Source organism: Macrosteles quadrilineatus, unplaced genomic scaffold, assembly GCF_028750875.1.
Source record: "Macrosteles quadrilineatus isolate MER2022 unplaced genomic scaffold, UCM_ALF_1.0 Scaffold_4__1_contigs__length_99947679, whole genome shotgun sequence".
NCBI classification, from domain to species: Eukaryota; Metazoa; Arthropoda; class Insecta; order Hemiptera; family Cicadellidae; genus Macrosteles; species Macrosteles quadrilineatus.
The window spans coordinates 68,165,338-68,181,998 of NW_026542597.1; the positions used below are offsets into that span (position 1 = coordinate 68,165,338).

The following is a 16,661-nucleotide window of genomic DNA, read 5'->3' on the forward strand; positions in this document are numbered from 1 at the left end:
TGCTGCACTTGAGAAAAGTTCCACACTCGTCTGTGGCTTGTGCGTAAACATTTCTTTCGTGTGCAGCAAAGTGCAACTTCGCACACTAAATAACTATTGTAAAGTGGTGTTATTTGTTTCCTGGACATTACACAAATTAAATCCAACTACTGAGCAACTTGTTATGGGAAAAGGTTATTGAAAATACTTTCTATAGGGTATGCTTTTAATATACAACTATATTGTACTTAAATTAATTGTAAACAGTTAAGTCCTATTTTATATGTAGTAGCCCCAAATATCAATAGAGAAGTTGTAGCCGTTCCCTCTCTGGGTTTTGAGGTGTAGACACAGCTTCCCTGTGTTAACTCCTCCCTTGGTGACGAAGGCGTAGCCTCCCTCCCCTGCTGGCACTCGGTCTGTCACGTTGAAGGCAGTAATGGAGAACTTGCGGTTGGTGTCGAACCCTGGGCGAGGGTAGCACACATCATGTGACTGCACTCTGAACCAGGAACTTTTCAGCTCTGGGTTGTCATGGACGATCAGGCTGGAAATATTAGAAAAATTGAAGAGTTGAGATTGAGACGAAACTGGGCGTATTTTAACCAAAATATTAGTGAAAGATGAATGAGAGGTGTATGGAGTGATATGCTTTTGTGATATGATCAGCTGTTTCTGTAGACAGGACCATTTAAATAGCCCAATGATTAACCAGCTGGGTCCATAACTTGAAACTATCACCAAGTTTTCGACTTAGGGATCTAACCAGATGTTTGGTAGCTAGGTTGCTTTATAATGTGAAACCAGATGGAAGTATAGAATGACATCATAAAAATATTCATGATTTAAAGGAAACACTTAATTAAACTAAAATATTTGTTTTTTAAAAGCTCTTAACGATTGTTTGGAGAGAAATTGGGAAATTCTCAGTTTTGGGGGGCAAAAATGAGAAAAAACTACTTTACCCCATAAATCCCCCCATAAAACCCTGTTCCCATAGTCCAATCACGCTGGTTCGCGAACTCGTTTAAATGAACGTAGGTTTACATGTTTGTAGCAAATTTCATCGAAATCGGATTATTTTTCCTCAACTTATTGTGACACATTATATACAGTATACATATATATGAATTTGAACGATGGTGATTTGGCCTTTGGGGACATCAAAACAGAAAAGTAAATCGGTCCCCGGTCCAGGTACCAGGGTCCATGAGACCTACGGTAATAGCTTATTTCCTATATGAGAAATTCGCTCAAACCAATTATTTGATATTTGCACAGTTGTAAGTTTTGAAAATACCTTAATTTGAAAACTTAGTTCTTTAGTTAAGGTTAGGAAATTGTTTATTTTGGATCACTACACCATCTTTTAGCGTTCAAGTAATAAAATGTACACCTTCTTAATAAGTCGGTACAGTATACGCAATCTTACTTTTGCAGATTTATTAGGAAAACTTGCGTACCGGTACCACTTTATTAGTAAATGGGTAGCTATTTTTCCAGTCTCCCTTTTGACACACAAAAATATTACATTTGAAGGTCCCACAATGAGAAGTAACAATTATATTAACTTCATCTGTATACCTTGCCTTTTAGATTCTTCCCTCCTTCAGAATATTGAAGAACAAACTAATAACAAAGTTGACGCATAGTCCACTTGTTAGTCCCCGAGGGAATTGTATCTAATTGCCATGAGACGGTTAACAGCTGCTTCACCATTCACCAGGTGACTCAACTCCAATCAGCTGTAGGCAATGACCTTGACTTGTAAACTTACTGTTCCGGGCCATCAAACTACATCTGTTCACCGTGAACGTACTTGTTTGTTGTTTACAAGTTTGTGGCAGAATTGTTCTATCCCACGTTCAAATCTAGGTTTCATATATTCAATAATCAAACTTTAGACTACATAACAGTTTAAGTTTGACAACGAACATTAAGGAAAAAATCCTTATATCCTTTTATGTTCAACTGGAAGTTGCTGTACGGCTAGAATAGAACCATAGAACACTTAAACGATACTTTTGTATCTTGCTAACATTAATTTATATCATGGCTATAGAAGATCGGGAATTCATAATTTTTTTAGGCTAACTAAAAAATTGGAATTTATTTCCTACTACTGGAAATTACTGTTTTATCTTTATGTGGAAGACAAAGCCATAGCAGATTAAACCTACCTGATGATGTCGCTGTGCTGACGAAACGAGTATAGTAATCTACAATAATTGGAACGACAGAAGTTAATACAGTTATCACTACTAACAAACTGCCTTGTGCTTTTTGACTAAGGAAAACGAACCAAACCATATTGATTGAATTTTGACGACACCAATTATGTACCTATTTCTTTTTACTTAAAATGTATCCTGTTTTATACATTTAAAATCAGACTTCGCAAAAAAATTAAAGCAACTTGATTAAGTAGCTGTAATAAAAATTAGAGGTTTTAACAAACAGTCTAGGTATCAAAAAAATATGGGAAAACATAGTGGTTCCGATTACCCCCGAGAAACAACATTAGTGAGAGGATTGGTTATTATTAATATAAATTAGAGGTCGTTCAGTAGTCGAAAACTCGACTAATGTAATGTACAGACTTCTCTATTTTCACTCTACGCTGTAGTAAAACATGTGATTTCTTAAATTTAATTTGATTTACTGTTTACATTTTGTTGTTATTTCGTCACCAGCATGGCAACCCATAAGGTCCATGTAAAGGAATTCTTTTTTAATTTAAATTCAGTTTTGTGCTTATTTTTTATCGTATTTTAATTTATAAAGGGATTCTGCATATCTACAGGAAAATGTATTTTTGTTAATAGTATGCGTAGTTTTCCCTGTGATGCACACGAGCTGAGAAAAAGGTTAAAGAAACATGCTTGCCATTAATATATAAGTTAGATCCTTGTAGACTAGAATCATAGACTAACCAACACGAGTATGTTTTATCTATGCTAGAATATACCTAGCAACCCAGTACGGATTGGGCTAGTGTTTCACTGACAGCTGATTAGGATTGACAGTAGGCTAATCAGTAATCACATGGGCTGAAGTATCTTCTAATTGGAATTGACATTAGTGACCACATGAGCTTATAGACCAATCCGGCTCGAAAAAGCACCTGGGTAATGAAACCCGTTCCGGAACATTTTCACCGGAATATTCCGGCTTTTGGATTTAACATTACTATTTATCTTTAAAGATCTCTCTATACGCTACTGAAAAGTCGACGGTAAGAAGTCGAACAAATAGGAGCATTTAAAAAATGATAACTCTAAGGAACTTGCTATGAGCTACCAAAAATGCTTTGGTAAAACAGCTTTTATCGTACATTTTAGGAAGCATATCTTACTTGTATTATAGCCTTTCTCAGGGGAGAGACCGAATAATTAAAAGATATTCCCTGTTACATGCTATACTTAAAAGTTAATTATGATATTATAATGTTGTCATGTTGCCACCCTGCGAGGTGAATCAGGGTGGGAGGTTCTTCTTGAAAGAGGCTCTCTCTTAAGATGGTTTTACTGGAATAAAGATTGTGTTTCCTCCACTTGGGGTTTATTTCAATTATAAGCCCATATAAACCACCCCCGCCACAGCAAACCTGCCGATTAAGCGAATTTTCATTTGTCTGAATTGATTTTCAATTAAATCAATCTAAATAATATTAGGGTTACTGCTATACCAGACGTGGACCAAATAAGAAGATTGTAAATATATGAAGATAAGTAAAGGGGGAGGATTGCTATACCAGCTGATCATTATTTTATTATGATTGTTTATGTTTTGATTTTACAGTTTAGTTTTCTGTTTACACCTTTAATATAATGAGTTACTTAAATTATCTATTCTTTTATTAAAACACAACAGTTACCTAACTAGGTTTGCTGCTACAAGGATACTAATAAAGTGTGTTTTTAGTAAAATATCAATAGCTGAGTATAAAATAAATAAATTTTCCAATTTTGATAAAGATATCCATCCATAAACAAGCAAACTACAACATTTTACAATATTCTCCATAAGAATATCATGAGAATTTTAATTTTAAAATTTTTTGAACTTTCTACGTTACCAATAACCTCACAAAAACACTTTGATGTACTTAATTATTAGTTTTTTAAGCTCAATAAAAAGGTCTAGAGATAAATTGGAAATGTCTTTATTTTGAGGGTCAAAAATGAGAAAAACCAATTTGTTCCCATAAAAACCCCCGTGAAACCCCGTTCCGCTAGTCCGATCATGCTGGTTCGCGAACTCATTCAAGTTTATCCCACCTTACACCTTTATACAAAATTTCATCAAAATCTGACAAAGGTTACTCAAGTTATCGCGTTCACGGAAATTCGCTAATAAATCACAGTGTTTTGCCATAAATATTTAGGATTACATTTTCAATGTGAAGCCATTTAGCCTTTTCCAGCACGATTGATACAATTTTCATTTTCCAATAGAATATATATGGAATTAAGGGCAACATAGTAATCTAGTTGCGTCTTTACCATTTTCTATCACTACACCTGGACGTTGATCGCAAATTTACCAAGGCCATGCTAAACCATTCCTCCCAGGCTGATATCTTAGCACATTAGCTACCAACTATACTCATCCCTCAGTCACAGATTAGTGTAACAGTCGGTAGGGAACGTGTTAAACACTATTTTTAGTACGAGAAGTGGCGTACCCAGGATTTTGCACTGAGGGGTCGGCTATGACCTTTCCTGCCTCAGCCGGGGGCCTCCCCCGGCATTTTTAGAAATTTTGGAAAATACGGGTTCAATATTGCTGATTTAGGCTATTAAAAAACGAACAACTTTACGTTCTATATTATGACATTGAAAAGACAAAAAATTCATCGTACGAAGATAAAAATGTTTAAGACATATAGGCAACCTAGCGTAGCAAATAACTGGATACTCCTACCAGAGTAAACATGACAGAAATAGTTCAATGCAGCTCTTATCCGATTCGTTCCTCACTCCGAACAGTGTTGACTATGCAATAAGCTCAAAGTAGCTTATCAGATGTTTAACACACAAGCGGCTTTTGTTGTAAAGAAAGATGATAACAAGATATTACTTACTTTTAAACCCCTGATTCCAGTCAATGACAGATTTAGTAGGATAATCTAAAATAAGCCCAACAGTGTCTCATCCATTAGGAAATTCTTAGAGTAGTTTCTCAAATATGTCTCTCCTCCATTAAATTTGACATGTTTAGCGGCTAATCGCTAGGTGTAGATACAGTTTTTATAGTTTAAGTTAGGGTTTAATGGTATATTTCATCACTAGGGCCTAAAGTGACACTTTTTGACCCGTGGTCAAGTTTTACGTTGGCTTTGCCTAGATCGGAATATGAGCGAGGGTTAAAATGACACTTTTTGCCCATGTGGTGAACTATATTTTTCGTCATATTGCATCATTAATTAACAAACAAAAGCTAGAAAACGAAATAATTGTTATGTAAAGATAACCCCTCAAAACGACTTCAAGCTTGTTTTCAATTCTGCTTTTGCAAATAAGCAGCTGTTTAGTAAGTGATTCAATCATTTCGTCTATTACGATTGTGTTAATAGGTTAAAACCTTACCTAATAAATCTAATAAAGTTAATAAATAGTTTCGGTCGAAACGATGGCCTCAATCGAGATTTACAACTGTTTACAATAGCAGATTTTTACCCCCTTGCTACTTTAGACCTTTAGACCCGCAATGCTTGCATTAAAAGCGGCTGTTTTTGCTGTAGTGTGACGAAAACACTTTATCAATTTAATGTAATCTATTTCGGATATTGTTGTCTCAATCGTAGATTTATATTTCATTACTCAATTCAGATTACATCTAACACTCAATAGATGACATTTGTTCACCTTGGATCACAGATTGTAAGGGTTATGATGTAATTTTAGATGTTGTGATGTTTATTCGACGATAATGAATGTAACCACTTATACTCTGAAACTTTATTTCAACGTTTTTCTCAAAGTTATGTACCAAACTTACTTAGAAGATAGTTGATCAAAAGAAAATATACCGCAATGAAAATGATTTATGTTTAAGATAAGGAGTACATTACGCTACACTATGGATTCTCATTCTTTAATGTGCACTAAATAGCCTCCTGCATGTTCATGAGAGACTGTTTACAGTTCAAGTGTTATTAAAAGCTTTTCTGTTTCAAAATGTTAAAATATTTGTCTCTAAAAGTTAATAACAATATTGTAGGCTATACAAGTCATCCCTGTCATTTATACTTACTGTAGTTTCCCTCAGTTAACTTTATTTTTAACATTATCCTAATGATATTTTAAGAATATCCAATCTGTATGTTATTCTCCTTGTTTCAAACCGTTAGATGATACGATAGAGACGTGTTTCTTGGAACTATTACTGTAGATCCATTTGTGATAGATCAATCATCTGATTGTACTAGTCACTGTCGAATACGCTGACTTTTTAACCAAGTCAAACTGATAATGCTTATTGTAAGCTATCTTTATTTATGTCACGTCAAATATCTCATTCACAAAAATAAGGAAGAAAATATATTTTTAGACCCTAATGGAATCTGTGATTGCTTAATTTAACTAAGAACTTGAAAAATTGGCTACTAAGGGTCCATATAGATGGGATGTCAACTTTAGAATCCAATAGTCAATGGTTATATCCTACATAAATAGCCCACAACCGCTAATTAGGATTCTTGTGACAATCCGTCAAAAATGTAGCGGAAGGTATGGAGTAGAACTTATCACTTTTACCAGACGCCAGAGAAATCAGAGTTTAAACATTAAACAATAATGGGTGTTACAAAACTTACAGAAGGCGGAGAGTAGGTTAAACGTAAAACTGCCTAAAGGCTGACGAGTTTGTTAAATTAGATAAGTAATGTGTAATGAAAGCTTTGAAAACTTTTCGTTCAGTCGGTTCAGTTGAGGCGAATATTACCAACTTCAGTGAGTTACAAATCAGTGAGTTGTTGTATACAATATTAATTAATTATTCATATTTATGACATACAGTTTGTGGTAAACAGCGTATTTCAGACCTTCATTTCTACGAAAAGTTTTGGTTTAATAAAAAAAAGTAATATGACAAAATGTCCAAACATAGGCTACATTGTCGGACAATCCTTAACATGTATTGTAGGGACGCAGGCAAATGGAAATTCACTTAGTCTGCAGGTTTGCTGTGGCGGGGGTAATTTGATTAGTTTTTCTCCCAGTTGCAAAGCACGGGTACAGCAGCTAGTAATTGATATTTGGAATGTGTTGCTCAATTTAAACCCGTCGATGTAAAGAACTAACTACTGAGTTGTCTAAACCTAATCATGGCTCAGACTCTGGTATGAAAATTGAATTATCAAAAGACTTAGAAACTGGATGTGTAGTAGTTTTAACGTTGTTATTTTTGTGTACTGACCGACTGAAACTTGGGCTGTCGAGACGTTGTCGTGAAGTTCCAGTGAGCTGAAAACCTACCGTGACTGTAGTAGGCCAATCCTCTTCAGCCTCGCGGTTGAGAAGTAATAGACATCGTGATTTTCTTCTCAACAGAATGTCACTGGATCGGTCGTTACAGAAGCCCAGCAAATGTCTGGGATCAAAGGGCTTCTAATGTGGTTCTAGTTAAGAAATTGCTAATCTTAGTCCATCACAGGTTACACAGATCAACTTACTCAAATTTTTACTCATCATGAATTCAGATTCAGTGTATATTGAAATGTGAACTCAAGTGGGTGTGTTGAGAACTAACTGATATTACAGGTGTTTGGCTAAAAATCAATGTATGAGGGGTTGTATGTCGATCGATATTGTGTAACTTCTGGCCTCTAGAAGTTCTAGGCCTATAACAGTTTTTCTCACCTAGTATCAGCTGCGTAGCAACACCCCAACCCGTGAAGCTCAATCGGTTAACTTCTGGCTCAACCTAGAGATAATAAAAGACGTGTGAACTTATTTACTGTTCAGGCTTTAGATAACGATTCCCACAAACTGAGATCTACTTAGGCGGTTTTTACATTTACCATCTAACTATTTACATTTACAAAATGTCTACTCACAAATCATTGTAGGGTGGCCGGCCCAGTCTGTGGCCCATGGTGATGTTATGTCGTCCATCTTTGACATCGTATGATCTTCCTTCCGTCGCCAACACCAACAGCGACAAACACACAGCTGCGAACGTCTTATCACCTGTCAAGGTCGCCATCTTGGATAACACTGCGCTTATCAACGTGAACGCTGTAACTTATTCCTCTGGTTGTGAATCACTCAGTCATTTATCTTCTTGCAATGTTGGTTTTGCTAAAAGGTATTTGGGCTTTTCAGAAGTTTATCTTAACGAAGCTGCTCCTTGTGCAATAAAGATAAGTTTAAAGTGAAAATGTAAATTCGCCAAGGAAAATTCCTTGGTGGGAAAGTGTTTATATGCGCAGCACTTAACTTTTTTTCACAAGCTTATTACAAACGGTTTGCCATTATTAACGTTATTTGCCATTGAAATTCAAATTAAACTCACTAAGGAATAGAACAATGGTTCCCTCGACGTTTTCCATACCAACACATGGAAATCGATTAGCAAAAGGAGCAAAACTATTCAAAGTTCACGTCTTTAAAAAGTTCAATAGTGTGTTTAGTTGTATGTGCATAACAAAGTTAAAAGCGTCATAGCCTTAAGAAACCTTTTCATATTTTTATCTTTGGTGCCATTGTTTATATCAAATAGAAAAATCTGTTTGAATTAGTAATAATGTTTTAACTCCTCTCGCATGCTGACTTAGAAGTGCGCTCTCATTGGTTCGTTTCGCAAATCTTTTACCAGAGATGATCACTGTCTCCGTTCTTTTCTCAACGAGATCGACCTAAAATGTTGGAGGAACATTTGAGTGTAACCCTTTTTTAAGGCATTTCTTAACAGTTAACATAAATACTAAACCTATAGTTAAGCTGGTGGGAATTTCCAATATGATTATTAATCAAACTATTTTTGTGTAAAATAAAATCACGGACAAATACCGACACAGTAAATTTGTTCAAACAAACTGTCAGCTCATAACATCGTGGTTGAAACAGAGGTAGAAATAAATATGCACACGCAAATTGGCGGGAAATTCACACGTATTCCCGCGCTTTGGAACGTAACATTGTCAGAAACACTGTAACAGGGTGGATTAGCGTATACCTCGAGGGCAAATCTGTTTATGTTTATATCCCGGCAGCTGTTTAAACAGTTACGCAATGTTAACACTACCTTGCGGCTATCATATATTTTGCTGTGTTTGAATTAAAACTGAAAAAATTGTATGTATTGAATATTGATGGCCAATAAACATTTGTCACGCCTACATTTTTTCAATTTGAATGTGTCTAAAAATTACGAGAATATGAAGAATGTTAAAGAGGAAAAGTTCTTTTTATTTCTAAGCCATTGAAAATAAATTTTGCGATTAGCAATATTTCTCGTTGCAAGCTGTTAGTTTATAATCGTAGCAATTTATTTTTGTGATGAAATGTAGTTTTTAATAATGGTTCACTTATCAATGGACAATTGGCCAAACTATAATTTATTTTATTTTTTAAGTGAAACAACTATGTTATGTTCTGCCGTAGAATAATGCTATTGGGAAATTGGTGGCTCAGTCAATAGCACAACTAATGTTTTTATTTTTTTATTTTTTCGACTAATTTTATTGGAACCATGACGGGAAAGGAACGATGTCGTGAGTTCGTGTTTTGTTGTTGTGTATTACAGCGTCGTTTTACAAACTAAAAAAAAAAAACTGTATAATTAAAAGTTCAATAATATTCTTACAGATAAAATGTAAACTACCGTAGTTTGCCTGTTTACCGCTATAATTTTATTGGAAATTTTTGATTTCATACTATACTTTTAACATTTAATAAACAAAACACTTTCTCCCTTTCCTGCTGCAGCAAACCTATGTGCTCGTTAAACCTAATGTTATTTGAATAGGAAGTAAATCTGACCTGAAGAAAAACTATGGTTAAAATACAATCAGGTAAATAGATAATCACTTAGTCCGCAGGTTTGCTGCGATGGTGTATTTAATATGCAATTTGTTGAGATTGCTGAAATCGTAAATCTTTTTAACGTATTCAATCATATCTAAACTATAAGTCCAAAAATATTTTAACAGGGGACTCAAAATCTTCAGCGCAGCCACCGGCCGCCGGTATAACCATGGACTACATAGTCAATGGTATAACATAGCACTTGAATAACATAGCATTTAGCCACTACAGTCTTAATACTGAAATTCCTTAAACAGCAAGGTTGTACATAGCAAAACAATATTCAGTCAATTAACTATAGATAAGAGACTGATGCCACCAGAAAGCCTTCAGTACTAACTAAGAAAATAATATTAAGTAGCTAATTGACTTTAACAGATTTTAATCTTAGAAGTAGTAAATGTGATTTTCGAAATAGATAAGTTTGTTTTGTGATTTTATTTAGACTTGTGGAGTTTCCATATTTTCATGTTAAATATATAATAGTTATTTTTAATCTTTGTTATATTTAACTTTACAGAAATACGGATAACTTCAAAGCAAGAATCACAATAATAACAATGTAAACAAATAATACAGACAAATAAAGTAAAGTTGGATCAGAAGTCTAAGACAAATCCTGAAATGGATGTTTCCTCAATCATTTTTGGATCTGATTCATTTTACAATTCCTGCTTAACCAACATCCTAATTTGTATATTTGCTTAAGAAAATAAAATGTTAAACATTACTGTATTTGTGGTAAAATAAAATAAAACAAAGTCAAACAAACCAAAAAATATTTTAAACACTAAAGACCCTATTTAATTTATGGTTAAACCCAAATAACATATATTTGATATAAGAAAATTAGGTTTTTTGTCATTTACACAAAAACTAAAAATATACGATGTACGTGTAAATTACAAAGTTGTTTAACATTAAAAGAAACTATAAAATGACGTGCCACTTAACACGTTGCTGTTCGAAAATTTTTGAACGATGGGCATTTGCTAATTTTCAAAAATAGATTTTTTTGAATTTTTATTATAAAAAAAACCGTTACTTGTAGCATATCATAGTAAAGCTAATTTCATAACTAGTAAGAAAATTCAACCGGAGAAGGGCTAAGTGCATTGGTATAGGAAACACAGAGTATTAAAAACGTATTGATTTTTTCCAAATAAACTGCCACCATTTTCAAACGGAAAAAGATAATTCATTTATGTTTTTGCCAAAATGTTTGTCTATTAAAAACCTTTAAAATGATGTATATTATTACATTTGTTTACATTTGAAAATTACGAGATTCGAACTAGTGACACTCAGTTTTTGGCACACCCTGTATTGGAAAAAAGTTAAACATATTGTTACGTTATTCCTTGGGCCAATTTAGCCGGAAATAATCGTATTTCATCCTTGTAAAGCCGTTTTTCCGTAATCAATTTGAGACACCTTACGTGAGACACTCTGTATATATGAATTTTAACGGATGGTGTTTTTGGCCTCTATGGACCTCAAAACGAAAAAGTAAATCGGTCCCGGGTCCAGGTATTACCATGAGTACTACGGTAATAGCTTAATCCCATATGGGAAATTCGCTAAAATGATGAGAGAATGTTAATGAAAATTTTTTCTTGATGGTAGCCTATCCTGAAACTAGCTAGAAAGAGTCCTGTAGTTATAGCTCATTCATCAAATATGTTTTATTTGAATCAACATTGGCCAAAGCTGGTGGAATATATTCCATATATGGAATACATGGTGGAATAGTATGCCTATCTTTGTATCTAAAGGGCTACTGCACAGATGAAACAGTATTTTTTTTTAAATATGGTTTTATTTTATTAAAATTTGTTTGCATTTTTAAAACTAACGAGAATAGAATAGAACATATTTTAAAAATTTTCACACTTTACAATACTTGAATACTGTCTATAGATAGACCACAAGTTTACCAAAGTTTATAGGGGTGTCTAATTTATGGTATTACCAATGTAAACATCTAACATGTGATTGTCCTGAGATGCGATGTTTTGCTCGTGAAGACTCTTTCATCACTTGTTTGTATGTGAAAGGCACTTAGGGGTTGTATTTAAGACAGCCTCTAGCACCAATAGTCACCAATCCATCAGCGGTCTCCACCATGAGAACAGTGAGTACCAGCCATCAGGATTTATATTTAAAACTGTTTATTAAAAATAAATAAAATGAATAAATTGTTTCTTAAGAGTTATTACAAATATTTTAAATTAGTATTACTTAATTTTTGTAGAATCATATCGGAATCACATAAAAAAATAATTGGAGTTTAGCTTACGAATTATGGACGTGCTTTTAATTTTAATATTTCACAATTTGGATTACTCTGTAAAATATGCTTATAGTTTCTTGGTTACACACTTAAACATTTTAAATTTTTTAGTTCATCGTTAAACAACTTCTGTCTTGAAATTAAAATTCAAGGATAAATGTCTATATTAATACTTGATATGGTTGCTAAAATGCTTATTTCAATTTACAGTAGTTTGATTCGTAGATCTTTAAGATTGCTATTTTGCATTATCGTTATGCTTATCGTTTTATCGATCTAACATATAATTAAATGCCAAATATCACTCTAGGTTAAAAGATAAGCTAAATTGTTAACATTTTAATAATATTTACTTATTAAAGAAATCAAGTTAATAACCAAATCGTTTCAAAATTCGTTAAAACTACTGTATTTAAATTTATTTTTATTATTGACGTAACTTTGTATTCTGATATTGGCCTTTACTCAATTGCCCTGATAGAGTTAATTTAAACGAATTTGATTTTAGTTTTCATAGCTGCTGATAAAAGATAAGTAGGCCTAATGTTTAAATTAGTAGGATATTATAAATACGTTATTACTAAACTAATGGAAAATTAATCCATTAAGCCTCCAATGAAGTAAACAGCCACATTTTATGTAAAACATTTACTATGCTGTAGACTGTTGACTAATGGCTAATTAGATAAACATTAATTTTCTCTCACAAATATATTTAAAAATAGATTTCATAACTTTAAGGTTATATTTTACGCATTTACAGTATTGGTTATACTTATGTATATTGTTATGAACATTTCTTAATTTTATAAAGTGAGTATTTATTATTGAACTGTTTGACAAGTGTAAATATGAGATTTTTCAATACTCAAACTTACGTGTTAAATAATATAAGGTAACAGGGCAAGGCTGTGAAAAGTAGACTTTAAGAACTGCACTAGTTTTCCTCCTTTTTAATGACATCGCTGGTTACGGCCCTTGTTTTTCACAGGACATTAAACATATTGAATATACAAATGGTGGCTATTTATTTTAATTTAAAAAAATTAGGATTTAGTAAATTGTTTTACGAAAACTACTTTGTCAGGGGAGCGAGCTGGCCTAGTGGTAGAGCGCGGGACCACGGTTCCTGAGGTCCCGGGTTTAAATCCTGTCAAATCACCAATGGATTTAAATAAGTGATAATGACGCAATCCCTAGATCTAGATTGAAGTAATGTAATGCCCCCAGTACACTCTCGCCGAGGCAAGGCGAGCGTTGGCAAGTGCGAGAGTGTACTCGGTTCGCTCGTCTTCTCTCGCCTTGACTCGGGTCGCCTCGCCTCGCCTAGCCTCGTGCTCGCCGGCGCTCCATCTGTAGTCGGTTTTTTGACACGAGTCAAAGGACCCGAGACTGCACGAGTGGCGAGCGCTACTTCCACATCGAAGTTTATTCCATTTCGACTGCGAGAAAATGCGAGAGTGTACACGGTTACCTCGCATAAGCTCTCGCCCGAATTACTCGGCGAGTGCCTCGGTGAGCGTCTCGGCGAGAGTGTACTGGGGGCATAAAAAAAATACACGGCTCCTGTCCTAGGACACTAGCTAGGACAATAAACTACTTTTTCATTTTGTTTTATATTATAAGAAAAATAACACATCGACAGACAAATAACCTGAAAATCATTCGAGGCATAAATTTAAACTAAAAACATTGCGAATAATTTGAACTAAACTGCTTAGTGGGAAAGGCGTTACCGGTACTATATTTTCTATTCAGTTGAAGGTTTAGTTTTAATTAGGTAGGAATAGTGATGCCAATGTTTTATTTCATACTAGCCCCGAGTAAATATACGTAATCTATATATACGAAATTCCAGAATACGTGCCTAAAAAATGAGTAAATAAAATAAATGTTGGTTTGAAAATAATATTTTTGTTTGAAACAGTTTGTGTATTTTTCAGATCTTCATCATAGCCGCTGTTTTGGCGGCTGCCTACGCCAGGCCGCAACTATCTAGTCAATATGGTCTGCCCAGCGCCGCACCCCCAGCGTTTGCACCACCTCCTGTAGTATACGCTCCACCTCCACCACCACCCCCAGTATACGCTCCACCCCCTCCAGTGTACGCCCCACCCCCTCCAGTGTACGCCCCACCTCCACCCCCACCACCAGTGTACGCTCCCCCTCCTCCTGCGTATGCTCCACCCCCACCACCACCACCTCCACCTCCCCCACCTCCTCCTCCACCCCCACCACCCCCACCACCAGTATACGCCCCACCTCCCCCAGTATACGCCCCACCTCCCCCAGTATACGCCCCACCTCCCCCAGTATACGCCCCACCCCCACCAGTCTATGCTCCACCTCCACCACCCTACGCTCCTCCCCCACCAATCTACGCCCCTCCTCCTCCAGCATATGCTCCACCTCCCCCACCACCACCTCCACCACCACCACCACCTCCCCCACCTCCACCACCACCCCCACCACCTCCTCCACCCCCACCAAGCACCTACGGACTGCCTTCTTTCTAAATGCAATTGGTAAGTACTAAGATTTTACGTACTCTGCTATTTCATAAGGAAATGCTTATTGTCAAAAACGGAGTTAATTAAGCAATAAAGACTATTTCCATGATTAAAAAACAATCAGCTATGAGCTTTAAATACCAAGTTTAACTTGAAGTTGAACATGAATGACATTAACTTTATGACAAATAATAACTTACATTTCTAGTTAATTTATGTATTTGATTTTTACATTTACTGAAAACAAGGAATTCTAATTTCATGAATTAGTCTGCAAATCTGCATGACTACAAGGGTAGTCTTTTATTTATGAAAATAATACGATGAAACATTACTTACATACTAACTACCGTAGCCACAGGTAGTTAACCTCGCCTAAACTATGCCTCCAGCCTTTTCTGGGCCTGTTCATCATTTCGTCCTAGCCTCATTAGGGCCAAGTGTACTGTCCTTTGTTATATCACTTATATCCATATGAGCTTCAGCCTGCATGGAGGCCTACTGCCTTCTAGGTTGTTCCTCAAGTTATTATCAAAACCAATCTAGAAACCCCACACTATATATAAAACTATATATATATATATAATGCGGTCTATAAATTATGATCAATCTTTAATTGCACTAGTCTAGTACTTTTTCGTTACCGTGTATCTTAACAATGTGTTCTTTGTTGCAGAATGAAGTACTCGAGAAGATTTCCAACTTTGTAAACGCCTCGCTCTGCCCCAATGGCGTAAACTGTACTTAGTAAAATGGCATTGTTTTATTAATAAAGTGTAAGATAAATAAACAACTGTTTTGTTATTTAAGTAGCCTACGATACACAGTGACTATAACCAAACATTGTCCAGCTAGAATTAAAACTTTTTAATTTGATATAACAGCTTTTGGTTGAGCCTAAAACAGAATTTTTTATTGTTATAGCATAATTTCTAACTGTTCACTCAGTTTTGTGACTTGAATGATTCCGTTTACTAGTTCCTAAAAAGTACGCTTTGCTCAGGCAATTTACTCATCAGGGCTTACAACATTATTCTATGCCATTGTTATTTGAATTGCTTTACTACATTGATACGTTTTAACAAGAATTTTAGTTTTAAAAATGAGAAGTAAGTTACAGTAATTCAAAGGTTTCGAGGAATATTCATACCATCTTTACATTCATTATACAATTCAACAGCTTAAATGTGTATAAGTTTTTACTGAAATATTTTTCAGTTTCTTGTTTTATTTTATTTAAATACGGGCTTATAGCGTTGGATTATATATTTTACAAGACATAAAACAACATAACATAAAAAGAAAAAGAAATCCTAGGCCAGTGGGTATTATTATTGGCATAGTAACCCTGTCTTGGTAAAAATAGCTGTACCAAGCTGACTATACGTAATATAAATTGAATGTTGACAAGAACAACCGATTAAATTAAAATAAGAAAATTGTAACTTCATTTAGAATTTTTTAACACAACTAAATCAGGACGAAACAGGTTTACTATGATTGAGAATAAATAAAGGATCATAGCGAGAGGACAAGTATTCTCTTAACATACACATTTTTTCAATTTAAACATCCTGTAATTGCATAAAATCGTTATTCTATTTTGCCTAATTATTTACAAATAAGTTTACTAAATTGATAAAATATTGTAGCAATAAACTCAAAACAGGATTTTACTCAATAGCCATTAACTAATTACTTGTTACTAACTTGTAACTAATTGTCTGTTATATCTTATAAGGATGTCTCAGTGCTGGCAGTGACGTTATAGATATCTATAACAGGTGTTAGGATGTTGTGTGGAGATCATCAATAATTAATTGTTATCAGATATACATCTTCTTC

The 16,661-nt window shown here is 34.6% G+C and overlaps 2 protein-coding genes across 2 annotated transcripts; one reads left to right on the plus strand and one right to left on the minus strand.

The window, feature by feature from the left end:
• Positions 1 to 209: 209 nt before the first annotated feature.
• On the minus strand, positions 210 to 8,219 carry LOC128993267 (probable salivary secreted peptide). The gene is made up of 2 exons (XM_054417055.1): positions 8,042 to 8,219; positions 210 to 526 (listed from the first exon to the last, which is right to left on the minus strand). Exons 1-2 carry the CDS (start codon positions 8,188 to 8,190, stop codon positions 259 to 261), a joined length of 417 nt encoding a protein of 138 aa, XP_054273030.1. The 5' UTR covers positions 8,191 to 8,219; the 3' UTR covers positions 210 to 258.
• A 5,307-nt stretch (positions 8,220 to 13,526) lies between these two features.
• Positions 13,527 to 14,822, plus strand: LOC128993017 (uncharacterized). Its single transcript, XM_054416769.1, has 2 exons — positions 13,527 to 13,841; positions 14,250 to 14,822. Exons 1-2 carry the CDS (start codon positions 13,527 to 13,529, stop codon positions 14,820 to 14,822), a joined length of 888 nt encoding a protein of 295 aa, XP_054272744.1.
• The last annotated feature ends 1,839 nt before the right edge of the window (positions 14,823 to 16,661 follow it).

Coding starts and splice junctions, on each gene's coding strand:
- LOC128993017 (XM_054416769.1), top strand. CDS start 13,527: ATGCCCCCAGTACACTCTCGCCGAGGCAAGGCGAGCGTTGGCAAGTGC. Junction 13,842..14,249: donor GTGAGCGTCTCGGCGAGAGT/GTACTGGGGGCA, acceptor TGTATTTTTCAG/ATCTTCATCATAGCCGCTGT.
- LOC128993267 (XM_054417055.1), bottom strand. CDS start 8,190: ATGGCGACCTTGACAGGTGATAAGACGTTCGCAGCTGTGTGTTTGTCG. Junction 527..8,041: donor CGGCCACCCTACAATGATTT/GTGAGTAGACAT, acceptor TAATATTTCCAG/CCTGATCGTCCATGACAACC.